Consider the following 19873-nt stretch of genomic DNA (forward strand, 5'->3'; position numbering starts at 1 on the left):
GTTGACAACATCAGAAAACATGCATACTGCTGTATTTTGCTCCACGGGGTATGGACTTTGGACACAAGATTTAGCACATGGGTCTTGGCTCACCTGGATGAGATTGTCGCAGCCTGGCAGGCCGTTATGCGTTGGGATCTCATTGGTGATGTGCATGGTGTCTATGTAGTTGGATTCTTTATTTTTGGTCTTGGAGAGGACAGATGAGGAGGACGTTGTGGTCTGTACTGGCGGGTCTGGATGCAGCTTGACATCGGTGCCGTTACCGAAGGCCTGGATGGCGTGTCCTGGACAGAAATGACAACAGTCATACAGAAGCAAAGATATAGCAAGTGGACCTGCCATGTAATATAAAATAATTTATAGCCGTACAATATACAGATTGTTTGGGTAGCATACCAAAGTGGTAATGCAATTGGCCTTAGTTGTCAGGCAAAAAAAAAAACCTGAGGTCCAAAAAGTCAACATTTTGGGGAAAAAAATACCCCTCCTTTCTCGAGGTGGTCCACCATATAATCTGTGTCTTACTGCTATGTACTTATGCTTGTATTTGGTAAAAATATATGTTTTCTTACTTTTTACATGGTGCTACATTTACTTGTCATAAACAGTATATTGACATATATACTGTATGTCAGAATCTGTCCTGTACTTTTTTTTGGCTACTTTTCGTGATCTGAATTTCTTCCTCTTTTGCATGATATCATTGTGTTCTTATTTCATATAAACATCTACACAAATCTTAACAAACACATTAGCTGTCTAAGGAAAATTCCCAATGGTCAAAGGCTTTAGAATAATCCAAGTATATTTTATCCACAGCCACGTTTTTGCTTATTTCCCTATTAAAAGAAAGTCGAATTGTTGACAAATATGGTGTTTCATGAAGCTACACTGACTATTACTTACATATACAGTATTATTGATTTCCAGCAGATACTCTTCTATGTGGTTCTATATCAAACGCTCATGTATCTTCCCCATAATAGAAGTTAAACATGTAGGTCTATAGTCACAGGAGACTCTTCTAAATAATGTTGATTTCCCCAAATGTCAATGTATAAAAATAGCTCCATAGAGATATGCTGTGTTTTGGGTTTAGAACCCTTTTTGAAGCAGTAGTCACAATATTGTTCCAATGTGTTCATGAATGAAGCCACTGTTAGCAGGCTTCATTCACACAGGAGCCACAGTCAGGGGAAGAAGTTCTGGGCATACAGGATACATCCAAGGTATATAAATGAAGATTTCCTGGGACGTACTCCATATGCCTAAGGTCTTCATCTTGTCATAAATATTCATTATCAATGTATGAATATGTAGATCTTAAAGTGGTTGTAAAGGCTGTAGTTTTTTTTTTTTTACCTTAAAGTAGAACTATAGGAAAAACGTTTTATTTTTTTATTTTGAATAGAGTAAGGAGGGATAATAACCTGTGTCAGATTTTTTGTTCACCATCTGTGCCCAATTGGGGAGATTTTTCTTCACTTCCTGTCCCCTAACGAAACAGGAAGTGAGAGGTAATCCCTGAAAATTAAAGGAATTCCTTGGGGACCCCCAGATCACCAGGACTAGTGTCCCCTCTATTACTTTTCTGGGGACAACCCAAAATTAGTGATTTTACTTTTAATGATAATGGTAAACAGGACAGAGAGAGGGTGAATCTCCCTAACGGGAGCACAGACAGCAAAAGAAACTGAGAGGGGTTCTAATCCCCCTCCACTCTATCCAAAAATAAAAAATAAAGTTTTGCCTTTAGTTATACTTTAATGCATTCTCTGTATTAAGGTAAAAAAAAAAACCTTTTGTGTTCAGCTGCCCCCCCCCCCCCCCCAAATGCTTACCTGAGTCTGAATTCGATCCAGTGCTGTGCCTGAGAGCAGTGGCTTTCTCCTCACTCAACATGGAGGCAGCAGTGGGAGCCATTGGCTCCTACTGCTGTCAATCACAGCTTGTGAGGAGTCAGCGGGGGGCAGGGGCGGGGCCTAGCCATGCTGTACGAGTCAAAAGAAACACAGAGGCTGGTTCGGGATCGAGCCTGCATTTCTGCCCCCAATGGGCTTGCTATGGGGGCACTAGGAAAGGGGGAGGGGCCAGGAGCGCAGGCGGGGGACCCCAGATGAGGAGGATCGTAGCTGCTAAGTAGGTAAGCAGGTAAGTATATCATGTTTGTTATTTTAGAAAGAACATACCCAGTGAGGTGAAAAAAATATATCCAGTGAAGTGAACAGCCTCAGATGATACACAGAGATGAGACATATCTCCCTACATAAGTTTTACATGTATCTCTTCTGTCTTCAGCTTTCCACACTGTTTAAAAAGCGCACATCCTGTTAGAATTTTCGCTTCCTGATTCACCTGTGGGTTTGGATTCTTGCCATACACTGTAAGACAGCTGATTGTAGGAACGGCACCCCCCCCCCCTCCCCAGATAGGCAGAAACATGAAGAGCTGTGCTGTGAATAGACAAGCTCTCTGCTAATCTATTTATAGCCCCACACAAAATTCAACCTGGTTTTATCTCCGTTGGCAGAGAACTTCTCAAAAGGTATTATACTGATAATAGAATAACGGAGCAGGAGAAAGCCACAAGACTTAGGGCTTTGAAGAGAGATAAGTAAACACTACTGATAGATGTGCCTAGGTCAAATTTCATCAATGGGGTTTACAGCCACGTTAAGTAAAGATGAAAGCAGTCACTATTAACCTCTGTTTTCACAAAATATTAGTGTCCTGGCTGTAAAGCTGACCCAGTTGCTTCAGTAATTCTTGAATGACTGACCTGGAACTAAAATGCCCTTGGGGAGATATGACTTTTATATGGCTTCACTCTCTTCATGCAAGTTCTATGAAAGTAACTCTCAGGGTCCGGACTAGCGGCCAAAGACGACACTAGGGGTGGATCCTCTCTGTCAGTGAGGGAATGGCGTGGACCGTACCAGGGGACCGGTTCTAAGTTACTACCGGTTTTCACCAGAGCCCGCCGCAAGGCGGGATGGACTTGCTGCGGCGGTAGCAACCAGGTCGTATCCTCCGGTAATGGCTCAGCCTCACGGACAGCTGATTCAGGCGTGGTACAGAAGGACAAGGCAAAGGCAGGGTCAGACGAAGCAGAAGGTCAAGGCAGGCGGCAACGGTTCGTAGTCAGGGGCAACGGCAGAAGGTCAGATACACAGGCAGGGAAAATACACCAAACGCTTTCTCCAGGCACAATGGCAACAAGATGCGGCAAGGACAGGCAGGGGAAGTGGGTTTTCATATGTTTTGGGCTGATTGGGTCAGGCACCGACTGTGTGTGAGATGCGGGGGAGCGCCGCTACCCGCAGCACGCCTCGAGTGCTCCGGGGACACTGCAGGACCCAGAGCGATCGGCGTGACAGTAACAAAGAAAGTGCTGAAGCCACTGGATAGGTATGGCTGCCAGGCACCTTGAATTTTTCAGAAGAAGCTTAGTAGTGGATGCCTCCGTATTTCTCTCAGCACAAACACATGGCCATTCTCCAATATCGTGCTGCAAAGCAAACACCATCAGCAGTGTGTGTGTGTGTATATATATATATATATATATATATATATATATCTGTATGTTGGAGGTTTTGTTCTTTTGTTAAGAGAACCGTTCAAGCGTGAACTTGCTCACAGCGCCTTGCATAACAGACGGGGAAAAGCATGTTATAAAAATGGAACTGTACAAAAAACACAAACACTTTTTAAAGGAAACCTGTACAGAGAGATATGGGGGCTGCTGTTGCTAGCCCACTAAAAAATGCAGTTGTACTCTGCAAGTGCATTTGCTCCAGAGCTTAGTAAAGCTTGTCAAGGATGGCTGGATGCTCCTTCATCAACATTGGCTAGAGGGTATATTATAGACAGGATGTAAGGGAAATCACCTTTAGACCACAAGCTGATAAAAGGAAAGATTTATTTCTCGTATACGAGGAGACAAGTACAGGAGATTGTCAGATATTCACACACCGGTTCTAGCCGCCTGTGACCTGTGGAATAGGGCACCATACACAGTAGCTAGCCTAGTTGGCTTCTTATCTGATACTTGTCTGCCTTCTTAAGCTAGCTGGCACATTTATATACAGTTAAACATCCTGACTTAACCCTTCCCCCAGGACAATGAGGAGTGTTTGGTCTATGCTTAAATGAATGGGAAAGGGCTTTAAATAGTTTCAGGGTTATCTTTTTCATAACCCAAATTCAATTAAATCAGTATGCCTATCCTATGCTGATTTGCTCATATTGTACAACTACTTCCAAATCTACACCTAGTATTCCCCAAGTTGGGTATCAATTGTGGATGCACTGTCAGGAATAAAGTCTCAATTGAATATTAAGACATGGATATCGTCCAGGAAATCTGCTTTACACAACAGATATTGATGTATAATGTCCCATAGTTCACACTGACACACACCTGATCACCATGTTCTGGAACTTTGTGATCCTGGAGCCATTTAGTACATAATACCTGCCCCCACCTTGTAAGTCCACTGAAGTCCAAGCTTCCTCCCCCCAATATCGAGAGGCCCACTTTGCAAGCGGGGTGGAGTATTGCAGTTCCAGGTTACAAACTAGAAATTTAGTGCAATATATGGCCAAAGTATGTGGACACCCTTCCAAACAACGGAGTTCAGTTGCAGAAAGGCTGCTCCATGAAGACACGGTTTGTCTAGTTTGATGTGCTAGAACTTGAATGGCCTGCACAGAGCCCAGACCTTAACACTACTGGGCATCTTTGGGATGAATTGGAATGCTGAGCTCAAATGGGCACAGATTCCCACAGATACCCTCCAAAATCATGTGGAATAGCTTTCTGCAATATTTTGGAGGGTATCTGTTGGAATTTGTGCCCATTTGTGATGTCAAATACTAATGTTGAATGAGAAAACCTGGCTCATAATCAGTGTTCCCGTTCATCTCAAAGGTGTTCAGTAGGGCTGAGGTCAGGGCTCTGTGCAGGCCATTCAAGTTCCTTCACACTAAACTGGACAAACATTTATGAAGCTGGGTTTCCACAACTGAACTCCATTGGGTGTCCTTATACTTAGGCCATATAGTGTGGCTGTTATGACCACAAGGATGGCAACTCCATATGAATGGATTTTGAATGGGATGTCCAAAAACCTCAAATAGGTGTAATGGTTATGTGTTTACAAATCTGTAGCCATACAGTATTTGTTCTTATAGAGTGAAAGCACTGAGAGTTTGGAGGATTTTGAGGTGTTCCAAAGCTAATACAAAGCATTTGTAGAAACCTCCAGGTTTTACTTTTTGGATCTCCTGTAACTTGGATAATTTTATCCAAGTTATTGGTGTTCTATAACTGTTCAACCATCACAATGGTGCTGCAGATAGGGTGGATATTACTTGTTTGGGGCGGGGAACTGGGAGGAGCTTATGGGAGCAATGAGGCCTCTCAGTGACCTTTTGGCTGGAGATGGACACTGGCCAACCTGAAATGTCCAGAAGATACCTTAGAAGAGTTCATGGGTGCAAAGAATTAAAGGGGGTCTCAAACCTTTCCATTGTACAACTGTCCACCCTCACATAGACTCACTGGATACAATACCTAAGCTCCACTGCTGGTAATGCTGTCCAAGGCTGAAATCTGGTGCTCGTGGCTGGGATGTCCAGTACTTCCAATGTTGAAAGCTATAAGACGGCAACTTGGTGGACTCAAACGTTGAAAATCTTTATTGGCTATACATGTATATCCAGTAAAACAATGCTAGCATTGTTTTACTGGATGTACTTGTGTAGCCAATGAAGATTTTCAATGTTTGAGTCCACTGAGTTTCCGGCTTATATCTATCATCTGTCCACTATTACCCTGAGTATAAGTTTGCAATCAGAATGCACAGTGAATTTCTATTTGTCAGAATCCAGCCAGTTATCACTCTGATCATTTGAACGCATTTCGTTTTGGCTGCAATGTTTGGGAGTGAGCAGTTCCCCCCGCCGCTACGCTTGTTCTGTGTGATGTTAATGTTCCATATGTTGAATCATTTCTGCGTGACGATGACCGGAAAAGATGTAACATGAGCCCAGCTCACTGGGGAGCCCCCCATGCCGTGTCTGAGCTCTCTGCGGTTCATCAGGCATGGTGGGGTGGTGGGAGAAACAAACGTTACACCGGGAGTGGGTGTATGACGGCGAAGACTTTGTAGCTTGCGGACCATCTGCATAATTACAGTGACAAAGCGAATGATAAAAGTGTACAATGCAGAAGTTGAAAAGATTACAGCAATTTGAAAGGGATTGTGTTCATAGCCAGGGAAAATTACCTGCTCCCTTTCATTCTCCGGTTCCTCCGCTAAATGAATAGAAAACACTTTTAATCAGGTCTTCGGGGAATGTCGAGGATTATGGATTTATAGCTCAGGAAATAAAAAGTGAATGTTCAGCAAGATAATGCCTTGCTGCTGCCAGGCAGGCGGGCACGGCTTATCCGGGTCTTGAGGACCTGCAGGCCATCAGCTGCTGGAGAACTACAGCTCCCAGCAAGCTTCATTAGCTGCACCTCTCTAATACTCTAACTTTGGCTGAAATTGCATGTAAACTCTAAGAAGGTGCGCTGAATTTCGTACCCCCTACCTTTTTTTTTTTTTTTAATATAAAACACAGTTTTCACATTTTTAAAGTTTTTTATTTTTTGCATATCAATGCTGCTCATCATCGTTCAGCCACTTCTTTCTACATGTGCAGCTTCTTTTGCAGGTCATTGCACCGGACCAACTTCCTGAGGATGACCACAGTGGACCATGCCTAAGCAATGAGTGTTGGCACAGCCACTTTTCCTCTCTACCTGAAGAGCATGTTACAGGGTTACAATGCAAGGGTACAACTGGGAGACAAGGCAGAGCGTTGTCACCATATAACAGGAAGTGTCTGAGTAAGGACTGACATGGCAGGATCACCTGGCATTATTTTACCCAACTCTGCAGATTTAGGAAAATTATCAAAATGGCTTTTGAAATGACATTCACATATTTAAGAAAATTAAATTATCAAATTATTAAGAAAATTAAATTATTTTCTGAGATTTTTTGTGATTGGGTTTACATCTACTTTCAGGCTGCTTTTACGCTGCTTCCTTGCAAAAACTCAGTAAAAACTAATTTGTAACTTTGATGCATTTAATGTGTTTCCGGTGCTTTTCACACTTGTGAAAAAAGGACGTATGACTCAAAAAACCCACCAAAAATGCAACCTTGGGTGCATTTTTTGATACACTTTCCATTCATTTCAATGGGGAGGTGCATTTGTTTTACTGCACCAAACATGCACGAAAAATGCAGCATGTAGGACTTTTAAAAATGCAACTGACTTGCAACTGATTGATGTGAAGAGTTCCAAAGGATTTAATGGTCATGCATTTTTCTTCTGCCTTTGGTAGGGCAAAAACAGAAGACAAAATAATCAGTGTGAAAGGACCCTGAAATTATAAGAAATGTAAAAAAAAAGCCTAGTACGCACCAGTAGTTTTTTTTTTGTTCAGTCCCTGACAGCTCAGGAGGAGCCACTGTACTAATTATCGGACATTAGTACAGTGATCTCCCCTGCTGTGCTATTGTGTTCTGACGGGGACACCAGAACACTCCTGTCAGCACTCTCAGCCATTGGGAGCCAATCAGCAAACCGTTTTCGGTCATGACCCTTCAACAGAAGCCAACCGAAAGGCTGCATGTCAGCCAGTTTCTATTGAACAGGCCGATACCACCCAACATTCGGGCCGTGTGTGCTAGGCTTTACCCTATTAACCACTTCCTTACCGAGTCATGTAAAATGACGTCGGCAAAGTGGTTGTCTAGATCCGGGCCGCCGTCATATGACGTCGGCCCGTTCTAGCTGCTACTGCGCGCCCCCGGCGGCGCGCAGCGGCGCGATCAGGGATGAGGCTCGTCCCTCGGACATAGCCCATCACTGATCAAGGTAAACAGCCAATAGAAATTGGCTGTTTACCACGTGATCGGCTGTGTCAATCACAGCCGATCACATGAGCGGCTCCAGCACGAGCCGCTCGTTCTCTCTGCAATGCGCGCCCCCGGGGGCGCGCAGAGCAGCGATCGGGGACGAGGCTCGTCCCTCGGACAGAGTCGATCCCCGATCTAGGTAAAAAGCCAATGAAATTGGCTCTTTACCACGTGACCGGCTGTGTCCAATCACAGCCGGTCACAAATGTCAACAGAGAACACGGTAACTAGCTGTCACCGTGTTCTCCTCCTCACACACTGATCCTGTGTGAGGAGGAGATTGTGGTAACAGCTAGTTACCAAGTACAGTGCACCCCAAACACACTGATTGCCCCCCCCCCCAATAAAGAGCACCTGTCACTAGCCCATCAAAGTACCCGAGTACCTGTCATCAGGTACTCAGATGACAGGTACTCGGGTACTCTGATGGGCTGGTGACAGGTATTCGGGTACTCTGATGACAGGTACTCGGGTACTCTGATGACGGATACTCTGATGACAGGTACTCGGGTACTCTGACGGGTACTCGGGTACTCTGATGACGGGTACTCGGGTACTCTGATGACAGGTACTCGGGTACTCTGATGACGGGTACTCGGGTACTCTGATGACAGGTACTCGGGTACTCTGATGACGGGTACTCGAGTACTCTGATGAAGGGTACTCGGGTACTCTGACAGGTACTCGGGTACTCTGATGACGGGTACTCGGGTACTCTGACAGGTACTCGGGTACTCTGATGACAGGTACTCGGGTACTCTGATGACGGGTACTCGGGTACTCTGATGACGGGTACTCGGGTACTCTGATGACAGGTACTCGGGTACTCTGATGACAGGTACTCGGGTACTTTGAGTACCTGTCAACGGAGTACCCGTCATCAGAGTACCTGAGTACCTGTCACCTACCCATCAGAGTACCCGAGTACCTTCCACCTGCTCATCAGAGTACCTGACGCCTGAAGTACCCAAGTACTTGCCGCCTGCTCATCAGTACCCATCACTACTCATCAGTACTCATCAGTACCTATCACGTATCAGTACTGATCATCAGTACCCATCAGTACAGTATCACCTATCACCTATCAGTCAGTGAGTACTACTCATCAGTACCTATCACCTGCCTGTCACCTGCCCATCAGAGTACCCGAGTACCTGTCACCTGCCTATCGGAGTACCCGAGTACCTGCCACCTGCTCATCAGTACCAGAGTACCTGTCACCTGCCCAACAAAGTACCCGAGTACCTGTCACCCTTCATACAGCCACCATGTCCAAGTCCAAAAAGGTTTATATACGTCGTCCGTTTAAACCTAAATACCGGTGTTATGGTAGCAGATAGCTGCCATAACCCTGGTATTTTTTTAAACGGTGGACGGTTGGCTTTCCGATAAGGGTGGTCCCAGCGGCGGATTCGCCGTGGGATCACCCTTCCGGGATGGCGGAAGAGGCGCCCCCCCCCCTCCCGACGCGTTCCGGTCCCTTTCCCCGCTTACCGGACCCGCCGGCAGCGGGGAAAACGATCCGGTCCCGAATCCTCACAGACAGGATGTCGAGTGAGGGCAAGCTTGCCCTCACTTGACTCTATGGTCTTGGAGGACCGGAGCTACGGAAAATGTTGTTGCCTAGCAACCGGTTTAAAGGTCCTTTTTTTTTTTTTTTTTCATTTTATATTATAATTATTATTTATTTATTTTTTTTTCTATCTTTTAGTGTACTTGTGAGATCTGAGGACTTTTTGACCCCAGATCTCACAAAAAAGAGGTCCTGTCGTGCCTATTTCTATTACGAGGAATATTTACATTTCTTTTAATAGAAATAAAAATGATCAATTTTTTTTTTTTTTTTTTAAACGGTGTAAAAATAAAAAATAATAAATAAAATAAATAGTAAAAAAAAAAAAAAAATTAAAGCGCCCTGTCCCCGTTAGCTCGCGCGCAGAAGCGAATGCATACAGAAACCCCGCCCACATATGTAAACGGTGTTCAAACCACACATGTGAGGTATCGCCGCGATCGTTAGAGCAAGGGGAATAATTTGAGCCCTAGACCTCCTCTGTAACTCAAAGATGGCAACCTGTAGAAATTTTTAAATTGTCGCCTATGGGGATTTTTAAGTACCAAAGTTTGTCACCATTCCGTGAGCGTGCGCAATTTTGAAACATGACATGTTGGGTATCTATTTACTCGGCGTAACATTATCTTTCACATTATGGAAAAAAATTGGGCTAACTTTACTGGTTTCTTATTTTTTAATTAAAAAAAGTGAATTTTTTCCAAAAAAATTGCGTTTGGAAGACCGCTACGCAAATACGGTGTGATAAAAAATAGTGCAATAATCTCCATTTTATTCTCTAGGGTCTCTGCTAAAAAAAAAATATAATGTTTGGGGGTTCTAAGCAGTTTTCTAGCAAAACAACTGATTTTAGCTTGTAAACACCAAATGTCAAAAATAGGCCTAGGCAAGTGGCTAGGATGCATGATGATGCTCCTTGGATGTTCGGCCCCTCTATATGGCTAGGCTGTGAAAAAGTCTCACACATGTGGTATTGCCATACTCAGGAGGAGTGGCAGAATGTATTTGGGGTGTCATTTTTGCTGTGTACATGCTATGTGTTAGGAATATCCTATAAATTGACAACTTTGTGTAAAAAAAAAAAGTTTTCATTTTTTTCCCACATTTTCCAAAAACCTGTGGAAAAAAATGATATGTTCAAACGACCCATAATGCCTCATAGAATATACGTTGGAGTGTTTGCTTTCCAAAATGGGGTCATTTTGTGGACTTTTCCATTGTATTGGTGCTCTAGGGCCTTGAAAAGTGTGATAGGTAGTAAGAAAGTTTTATGTGTATTTATGCTCCTAGAACGCCTGAATGTGCTTCTTGGACGTGGAGTCTCTTTTTGTGGCCAGGCTGTGTAAAAGTCTCACACATGTGGTATCGCCATACTCGGAAGGAGTAGCAGAATGTATTTTTGGGTGTAATTTTTGCTGTGTACATGCTATGTGTTAGAAATAGCTTATAAATTGACAACTTTGTGGGAAAAAAAAGAAAAAAACAATTTTTTCTTCATTTTCCCAAGAATTGTGGGAAAAAATTACAACTTCAAAAAACTCACCATGCCTCTTACTAAATACCTTGGACTGTCTACTTTACAAAAAGGGGTCATTTGGTCGGTATTTATACTGTCCTGACATTTCAGGGCCTCAAGAAAGGAGATAGGCAGTCAGTACATCTGGTGTGATCAATTTTCAGTAATTGGTACCATAGCTTCTAGACTCAATAACTTTCACACAGACTAAATAATATACACTAATTTGGGTTAATTTTACCAGAGACATGTAGCAGTATACATTTTGGCCCAAATGTATGAAGAAAAATTTATTTTTTGCAAAATTTCATAATTGAAACTAAAAAAAAGTGTTTTTTTTTCAAAATTTTTGCTCTTTTTTTGCATATATCACGAAAAAAAAAACCCCAGTTGTGATCAAATACCACCAAAAGAAAGCTCTATTTGTGTGAAAAAAATGATAAAAATTTTGTTTGGTTATAGTGTAGCATGACTGAGCAATTGTCATTCAAAGTGTGAGAGTGCTGAAAGCTGAAAATTGGTCTGGGCAGGAAGGGTGTCAAACTGCTCTGTATGGAAGCGGTTAAAGTGGACATTCACACACCCACTATCTTTTTGTCATTCCACTCCTACCCATCCCCTTCTAACAATCCGATATTTTTATTATAATTTTCTGCTTTAAAGTAGTATAAGGGCTCATGCACACTGCAGCTCATAAAAAAGCTGCTTTTACAGGCATTTGAGCTTTTTTTTCAGCTTGAATAAGCTTGTGCTTTTTTGTGCTCTTTTGCACATTTTCATTGAGCTTTTTTGAGCATAAGCATTTTTTTCACAAACCCTCCCCTCAGCTAATTTTTCCTATTTTTTATGTGTGTTTTCAAGCTTCTTTGAGCTTTTTCATGCCTTTTCACACTTTTTCATGCTTTTTCAAACTCATTTGTGCTTTTTCGTGCATTTTTGGGCACTTAGGTGTCTTTTCTGCTCGAAAGCACCTCTTAGAAATGCAAGTTTGGTGGGGGGGGGGGTTTCCTGCCTGTAAGAGCTTATGACATAACCAGTGTAGCGCAGCCAATATATAATACAATCAATGTAAAAAGTCCCAATTTTGTGTAATAATTCCACCGTCGTGCAACTCCAAGTGGTGTTCAGAATAATATAACAAAAGGTTCATATAATCCAGTGACTTCAGTGACCACCACCTCTAGCTGGAATGACTGCTCACCTCCAAGCAATGACCCCACTACTGAGTCCCAATCTCCTGTCTGTATGTTTCTCTGGATGCCATGAGGATACTCCTCCACAAAATGTCCCTGGACACCACCACCGCTCTTCAGGACATTTTTTTGTTGGTGTAAGTCTGGAGAGCGGATGACATCCTTTTTTATCACATAGTATTGTAGTGTAGTTTTTACAATAAATATTCATAGCAGAGAGCACTATGGTTTCCCCTTATTATTTTTTGGCCATACACGACTGATCGAGATTCCTAGAGGAGTCCAGCCTTGTCCAGGGACATCTTGTAGAGGAGTTTCCTCGTGGTATCCAGAGAGACATACAGACAGGCGATTGGGACTCTGTAGTGGGGTTATTTCTTGGAGCTGAGCAGTCATTCCAGCTAGAGGTGGTGGTCACTAAAGTCACTGGATTATATGAACTTTTTGTTATATTATTCTGAACACCACTTGGAGTTGCACGACGGTGGAATTATTACACAAAATTGGGACTTCATTGTATTTTATATTGGTTGCGCTACACTGGTTATGTTATATTGATGTTTATTTAGAGTCACAGGTGGACACACTCTGATAAATGTTGGCAGCAATCACAATTTGCCTTATTTTAGTGTTTAATATGGTTTGCACAGAATTTTTTTAATTTTGCTGATCACATACCACTTTTGGTTTATCAGTTATCAGTTTGCAGAGATTTTCCTTTACTGGGTTTGTAGATATTGCGCTGATTATACATTGTATATATACTGTAAGAGCATATGTCTGTAAACTAGGGCTGCATGATATTGGGAAAAAAAAGTACATTGCGATATTCGTTTTTCAACGATATATATCGTGATATTTCTCTGGGTGGAATGTCCCGACTTCTCCCTGCCTAATGCTGTAGAGCGGCTGCTAAAAGAGTTCTATGCAAGGGGGATTGCTGAACAAGGTGAGAGAGTTGCAGTCTGCTGTGGAACTGTGTCCCCCTGTGCAGCCAGGATGGCGGTCGGCACAGCTTGCTGAGGGATGAGTACACTGGGGTCCTTTTTGTGAAGATTATTAGGTCTGTGTATGGCTTTGGGGGCACCCGGGGGATGGAGGCAAGTCTGGAATGAGTGCGGAGTAAGTAGGCCTTATCGGGAACCACGAGCGCGCGATCGCGCTCCGATCTAGGCAAGGCCACGGCTTCTGTGCCTGTGTAGGACTCAACTCTGCGCTCCTCAGAACGGAGTCTTTCCTCCGCAATACCAGGCAGTATTGGTCTCTGGTGCCTCGATGGGTCTCCCCAAGCTGTTTTTTTTCCCTGAATAGGGGAGATTTAGGAGGATTGCTGAGGATTCTGTACGGCGGTATTGGAGCTCTCACAAGCCGCGTCCGTACTGCACGTCTTCCAGCCCGCCCCTTGCCCAATGCTAAATATCGTGTCTATGGCGATATGAATTCAGCCCTATTGTAAACCACTGAAAGAGCCATAGTGTGCATGGACACATTGGCTAACACGGAGGAAAGTTTCCAGGCAAAAAAATGAGAGCTTGAAAAAACTCAAAAGCCTGTAGGAACAGCTTCTTTGAGATGCAGTGTGCAGTCTTCAAAGGTGGGCATGACCCAACTCTTCCCGAACAGAGATACATGGAGATTTGTGATTATAGGTACTCACTGAGACATAGGTTGTCCTTGAAGAAGTTGAGGAATTTCAGGCAGTCGTCCATGTAGTTGCCGCTGTTAAGGCAGTCACACCAGGGAGACACGCTGAGGCTGGTGGACTCGATGTAGTTTGGGGTGATCCCTGTGCCTAGAATTACAAATATACAACACCCGATCAGATAACAGTTCTGGAAAATACAGCCTACACATTTCTCAGAGAGCACTTCTCTGGGACCTGGATACATGCTACCATGTGTGGGAGCTGTGTTGCCTTAATGGGTTGGGTTGGGGTGCCATTCAAAATTATTGCCATAGTGGGTTGTGGTGCCATGCAAATTAAACGGCACTGCAAACCACTTTGGCCTTAATTTTGAATGGCACCCCAACCCAATAAGGCAACGCAGCTCTGACGTACATGCGCAGCAGCAAGCCACAATCAACGGTAGTGCATTAATGTACTCTGTGGTGTGCCGCATCACAAACAAATGCTGCACGTCTGTTTTTTGGCCCATTCCTGTACATTACCAAAAAGGAATGGGCTGCCTTAAATCAATGCACAGTAACACGTGACACATTGGGGGAGATTTACTAAAACTGGTACATGCAGATTCTGGTAGCTCTGCATAGTAATCATTCAGCTTTCAGGTTTAGACCTCATGCACACTGGATGTTATACAAACTATTCTCCCACAAAAGCTTGTGGCTCAAAAACACTGATAAATGCCGAATAGCCGGGTTTTTAAGCATACTTACCTAGGTGGATGGAGCATCGGTCTGATGCTGGATTTGTCCCCTGACGCCTCTACACTTGCCGATCGCACGGTTCTCACAGCTTCGTGAGCAGAGAGCTGCTGACTGTCAGTCCCCGCTCTCTGCTCTGCCCCCTCCTCGCTCAGCGGAGCACTTGCCTGTGGAAGGGGCGGGAGCAGCCGACTCAGGCTCTCAGTTGCTTGCTGAAAGGCTGAGCCAGGTGCCGGTCCAGGCATGTGGGCGGATCCTGACTCAATGGTAGTGATGACACCCGAGTCAGGACCGACTCTGTGACATCGGCAGAGGGTAGATTTCAGCCCTCTCTCTGCTGAAAACGGGTGACAGAAGTAGAGCCAAACAAGCTTTGGCTGTACTTCTCCTTTAATTGAACAGACTGAAGTTAGAAGCTGATTGGTTGCTGTGCACGGCTATACCAGATTCTGTGTGCACCAGTTTTAGTAAATCTCTCCCATTGCGCATTAATGCAATGAGAAATGCTAATTCAGTCTCATTGGGGAGATTTACTAAAACTGGAGAGTGCAAAATCTGGTGCAGCTCTGCATAGAAACCAATCAGCTTTCAGTTTTATTTGTTTGTCAAAGCTTAATTGAACAAGCTGAAGTTAGAAGCTGATTGGCCACCATGCACAGCTGCACCAGAAAATAATCACATGATTGAGGGTCATTCCTAACTTATTTTAAGTTGAATTTGTTTCATATAATTTATATAAAATCTATATTTTACAGATATACATTTTTATAAGGTGCATCCATGACATCAGTTTTGCAAAGCATATTGGGTGTTTGTGCAGAGTTTAGCATAGCAGAGGCTTCTGCCTCTGAGACAACCTCTCTGTAATTGAATCTCCATACAGAGCTGTACAGAATAGGGATAGCAGAGGGAGGTGTTTGACTTATTCAGCTGTGTTTTCAACTTCACCATCAGCTATTCAGCAGTTTAACCCATTCCCACTGGCCCATTAAGAATATCTTAACGTTAGAGGTATTTGATTGGCTATCACAGAGATCACATGAACAGGAGATAATCCTACCTACTGGGAGCTTTTGGTAACAGCTCGGTCCCTTGCTGGGGGCCTCACACCCTTAGCACAAAACAGTGACATACACTATATTGTCAAAAGTATTGGGACGCCTGCCTTTACACGCACATGAACTTTAATGGCATCCCAGTCTTAGTCCGTAGGATTCAATATTGAGTTGGCCCACCCTTTGCAGCTATAACAGCTTCAACTCTTCTGGGAAGGCTGTCCACAAGGTTTAGGAGTGTGTCTATGGGAATGTTTGACCATTCTTCCAGAAGTGCATTTGTGAGGTCAGGCACTGATGTTGGAGAGAAAGCCTGGCTCGCAGTCTCCGCTCTAATTCATCCCAAAGGTGTTCTATCGGGTTGAGGTGCAGGCCAGTCAAGTTCCTCCACCCCAAACTCGCTCATCCATGTCTTTATGGACCATCCCTAAATTGTTCCCACAAGGTTGGGAGCATGAAATTGTCCAAAATGTCTTGTTATGCTGGCGCCTTAAGAGTTCTCTTCACTGGAACTAAGGGGCCAAGCCCAAACCCTGAAAAACAACCCCAAATCATAATCACCCCCCCCCCCTCCACCAAATTATTTGGACCAGTGCACAAAGCAAGGTCTATAAAGACATGGATGAGTGAGTTTGGAGTGGAGGAACTTGACTGGTCTGCACAGAGTCCTGACCTCAACCTGATAAATCCATATAAAAAGCTGGAAGAGTAGGGCTAGTTCATTATCTCAGCAAAGCAGTTAATGTTAGCCTGATGTGAGGAAAGGGGAGGTAATATGGCGCTGTCAGGCTAATAAATAGGAAAAAATAAATAAATATGTCTTAAAGTGCACTGGTGATAGGTGAATAAGAACCAGAATATATAAAACTTCATATGGTGAATCCTTAAAAAGTGTAAATAAGTTTGAATAAATTGGTAAAAAATGTGTATCTATATAATGATAAATAGATAGAAAAATTTAGGATATAGGTGATACAAAATCAATGTGTAATCTTAAAAATATATATATAACTATATAAAAGATTTAAAGTGATGTTATAAATATCTTCCATATATACTTAAAGTGCTAATCAATCAGATATATATTGTGCTAATGGGCCAAACGGTAAATAACTTTGTATAAATCTGTGCACATACAAATCATAAATAGTGTCCAACAAATTAGATAGCATAAATAAATAAATAAATATAAAGCGAATATATAGGAAAATTGTCCATATAAATAGCCAAATATTAAATGATGCTACAAATATAATTGAGTCCCAAAAAGGGTGATGAAGTAGGGATTTGACAGGATAAAATGGATTACAGGACTTCCAGACTGATGGGGGTGCTCAATACAGGAATCAGTGCTCCCCTCCTATTATTCCCGCACTCACCAGATGGTGGTACCCCCACAGGGGTAATCAGCGTTTGGGGTGACTCTTGGAGGTCCCTCCGAAGGTTGGCTAGTAATCCACTTAATCCCGACTTCGTATCCTACTCCAGGGAAATTTGATGAAAAATCCCTCCTCTTAGAGTACTCCAAAAAAGTTTGAGAGATCCGGATGAGGAAAGAAAGAAGGGCTCCAATAGTGAAGTATTGTAAAAAATTGGTGCTTTATTAATATAAAATAACAATACTCACATTAAATAGAAAAAACAGTGCATGTATGTCCTAGGGACTGCAACACCCTCGTGTGGCGGTAGTTCCGGGACGCGGTGCGTTCCACCGGCCGGATGTGCGTCTCAGTCAACAGGAAGCGGAACTGACGTAACCACGCTCCTGTAATCCATTTTATCCTGTCAAATCCCTACTTCATCACCCTTTTTGGGACTCAATTATATTTGTAGCATCATTTAATATTTGGCTATTTATATGGACAATTTTCCTATATATTCGCTTTATATTTATTTATTTATTTATGCTATCTAATTTGTTGGACACTATTTATGATTTGTATGTGCACAGATTTATACAAAGTTATTTACCGTTTGGCCCATTAGCACAATATATATCTGATTGATTAGCACTTTAAGTATATATGGAAGATATTTATAACATCACTTTAAATCTTTTATATAGTTATATATATATTTTTAAGATTACACATTGATTTTGTATCACCTATATCTTAAATTTTTCTATCTATTTATCATTATATAGATACACATTTTTTACCAATTTATTCAAACTTATTTACACTTTTTAAGGATTCACCATATGAAGTTTTATATATTCTGGTTCTTATTCACCTATCACCAGTGCACTTTAAGACATATTTATTTATTTTTTCCTATTTATTAGCCTGACAGCGCCATATTACCTCCCCTTTCCTCACATTTACCAAATATAGTTATCTATATTTTTGAGGTAGGCTGCAGTCATTTATTTACTTAATTTTCTCCAATAGCGCGGAAACTTTCCCCCTAATGTTAGCCTGATGACATTAAAAAATCCTCCTTGCCAGATTAAGTAAATATGAAATAAATCTAGGTTGCTATATATTATTTTGATTTCTGTGATTGACTGTCATAGTGATCACATGATTAGGAGATCATCCTACTTAGTGGGAGGTGTCGATAACAGCACAGTCTTAGTGTCGGGGGATGTGCGACTGAGTACGCTCCTAGCACCAAACAGTGACGGATACACGTGGAAGCCCCAAAAGAGGTCCATTTCCCTACTGCCACATTATATGCGTAAAAACCAGCTGAAAGGGCAGGTTTATTGTTTCAGCAAAGCAGTTAATGTTAGCCTGACAAACATTCAAAAAAGCCTAGTGCTCCACCTGCTGGTCATTTTAAGTAAATATGAAAAAGTTCTATGATGTTTTATATGATTTTTTTTATATATGAATTATAAAATTATATGAAAAATAAATCCTCTGAGCTCCGATGCATTAGAAATGCACATATAACGTCAAAGCGAGTTGCACAAATGTGGTGCTGAATGATGTCAGTAGCCGTTTTATATAACACGGCTTGGATTGTAGTTTTATTGACCTCCTTGCTGGAGCTGCCAGCGCAGTGATGGAAGTGTAATAATATTTACAATAAGGATATAATTTGCGCTCCCCCCTATACACAATTATTACATTACAGAAAAGCGCTCGTATTACAACACCTGACATTTCTACAAAGAGCTCCTACCGATCAGGCCGGAATAAGCTAAGAGGCATTCCGCGTAGTTTTCCTTCAGGCACCCGCTCACCGATCGAGGGTCAGGCTGGCAGTCATTGAGGAAATGTGCCAGTCGGGATCTGAAACAGAAAGCAAAAATATTCAGTAATGAAAAATATGGCGATTAAAGTGGACCTTTCAGTTACATTACAATTCTGCCTGAATCCAAAGTCCTGACCTGTCACAATATACAGCAATAGTATCATTTCTCAGAAAAGCTCCACCTTTTATCATTAAAAAGCCGTCCTTCAGTTTAAGCTGGTGGCTTTGCCTAGTCTGTGGTGAGGTCATCAGTCTGCTGCGGGCAGGAGGAAGCATTTCCTCAGTCTCCTTTCTCTCTGATTACTCAGACCAGTCTTTCTCAACCAGGTTGCTGTGAGCATGGGACCCAGTTTTTCCCGGACCAGCTACATTGGCTGTAAGGGATCTGGTGGGATGTGGGGACCCCTGACATGATAGGGATCCTCTGATGTGAAGGGGAAACTCTGGTGTGAAAGAGTAATTCATGTATGGGGGGGCTCTGATGTAAAAGAGTGACTCTGAAGTGATGTGGGCAATCATGTACAGTATATATGAGACTCTGATGTAATGGGGAGCTCTCATGTATATGGGGGATCTGGTCTAATGTGGGGACCCCTGACATGATAGGGACCTCTGATGTAAAGGGGGCACTTTGTGGTGATGAGGAGACTCATGTATAGGGAGCCTCTGATTTATAGGAGTGATTATGATGTGATGGTGGTTCTGATGTATATGAGGACCTCTGATGTATAGGGGGCACTCTGATGTGAAGGGGGGGGGGTCTGATGTGATAGGGGGAACCTTGGCATAAGAGGGGACTTATGATGTAGAAGGGGGGCTGTGATGTATTGGGGGACTCTGTGGTGATGTGGAAACTCATTTACAGGGGGCCTTTGATTTATACAGGGGGCTGACTCTGATGTAAAAGGGTGACTCTGACAAGAAGAGGGAACTCTAATGAGAAGGAAGGGGGCCCCTGTCATGAT

General features: G+C 42.8%; 1 protein-coding gene across 2 annotated transcripts in view; it reads right to left on the reverse strand.

Moving 5' to 3' along the window:
- GFRA1 (GDNF family receptor alpha 1) overlaps positions 1-19873 on the reverse strand; it is a 285945-nt gene that overhangs the window by 21455 nt on the left and 244617 nt on the right. For both annotated transcript variants that reach the window (XM_082267955.1, XM_082267954.1), the window contains exons 5-7: positions 18837-18946; positions 13922-14056; positions 94-287 (exon numbers count right to left, since the gene is read on the reverse strand). In XM_082267955.1, coding sequence (XP_082124081.1) covers positions 94-287; positions 13922-14056; positions 18837-18946 — 439 coding nt within the window. The remainder of the gene's footprint in view (positions 1-93; positions 288-13921; positions 14057-18836; positions 18947-19873) is intronic.

Source organism: Pelophylax lessonae (genome assembly GCF_965119305.1).
Source record: "Pelophylax lessonae genome assembly, chromosome: 9".
NCBI lineage: Eukaryota > Metazoa > Chordata > Amphibia > Anura > Ranidae > Pelophylax > Pelophylax lessonae.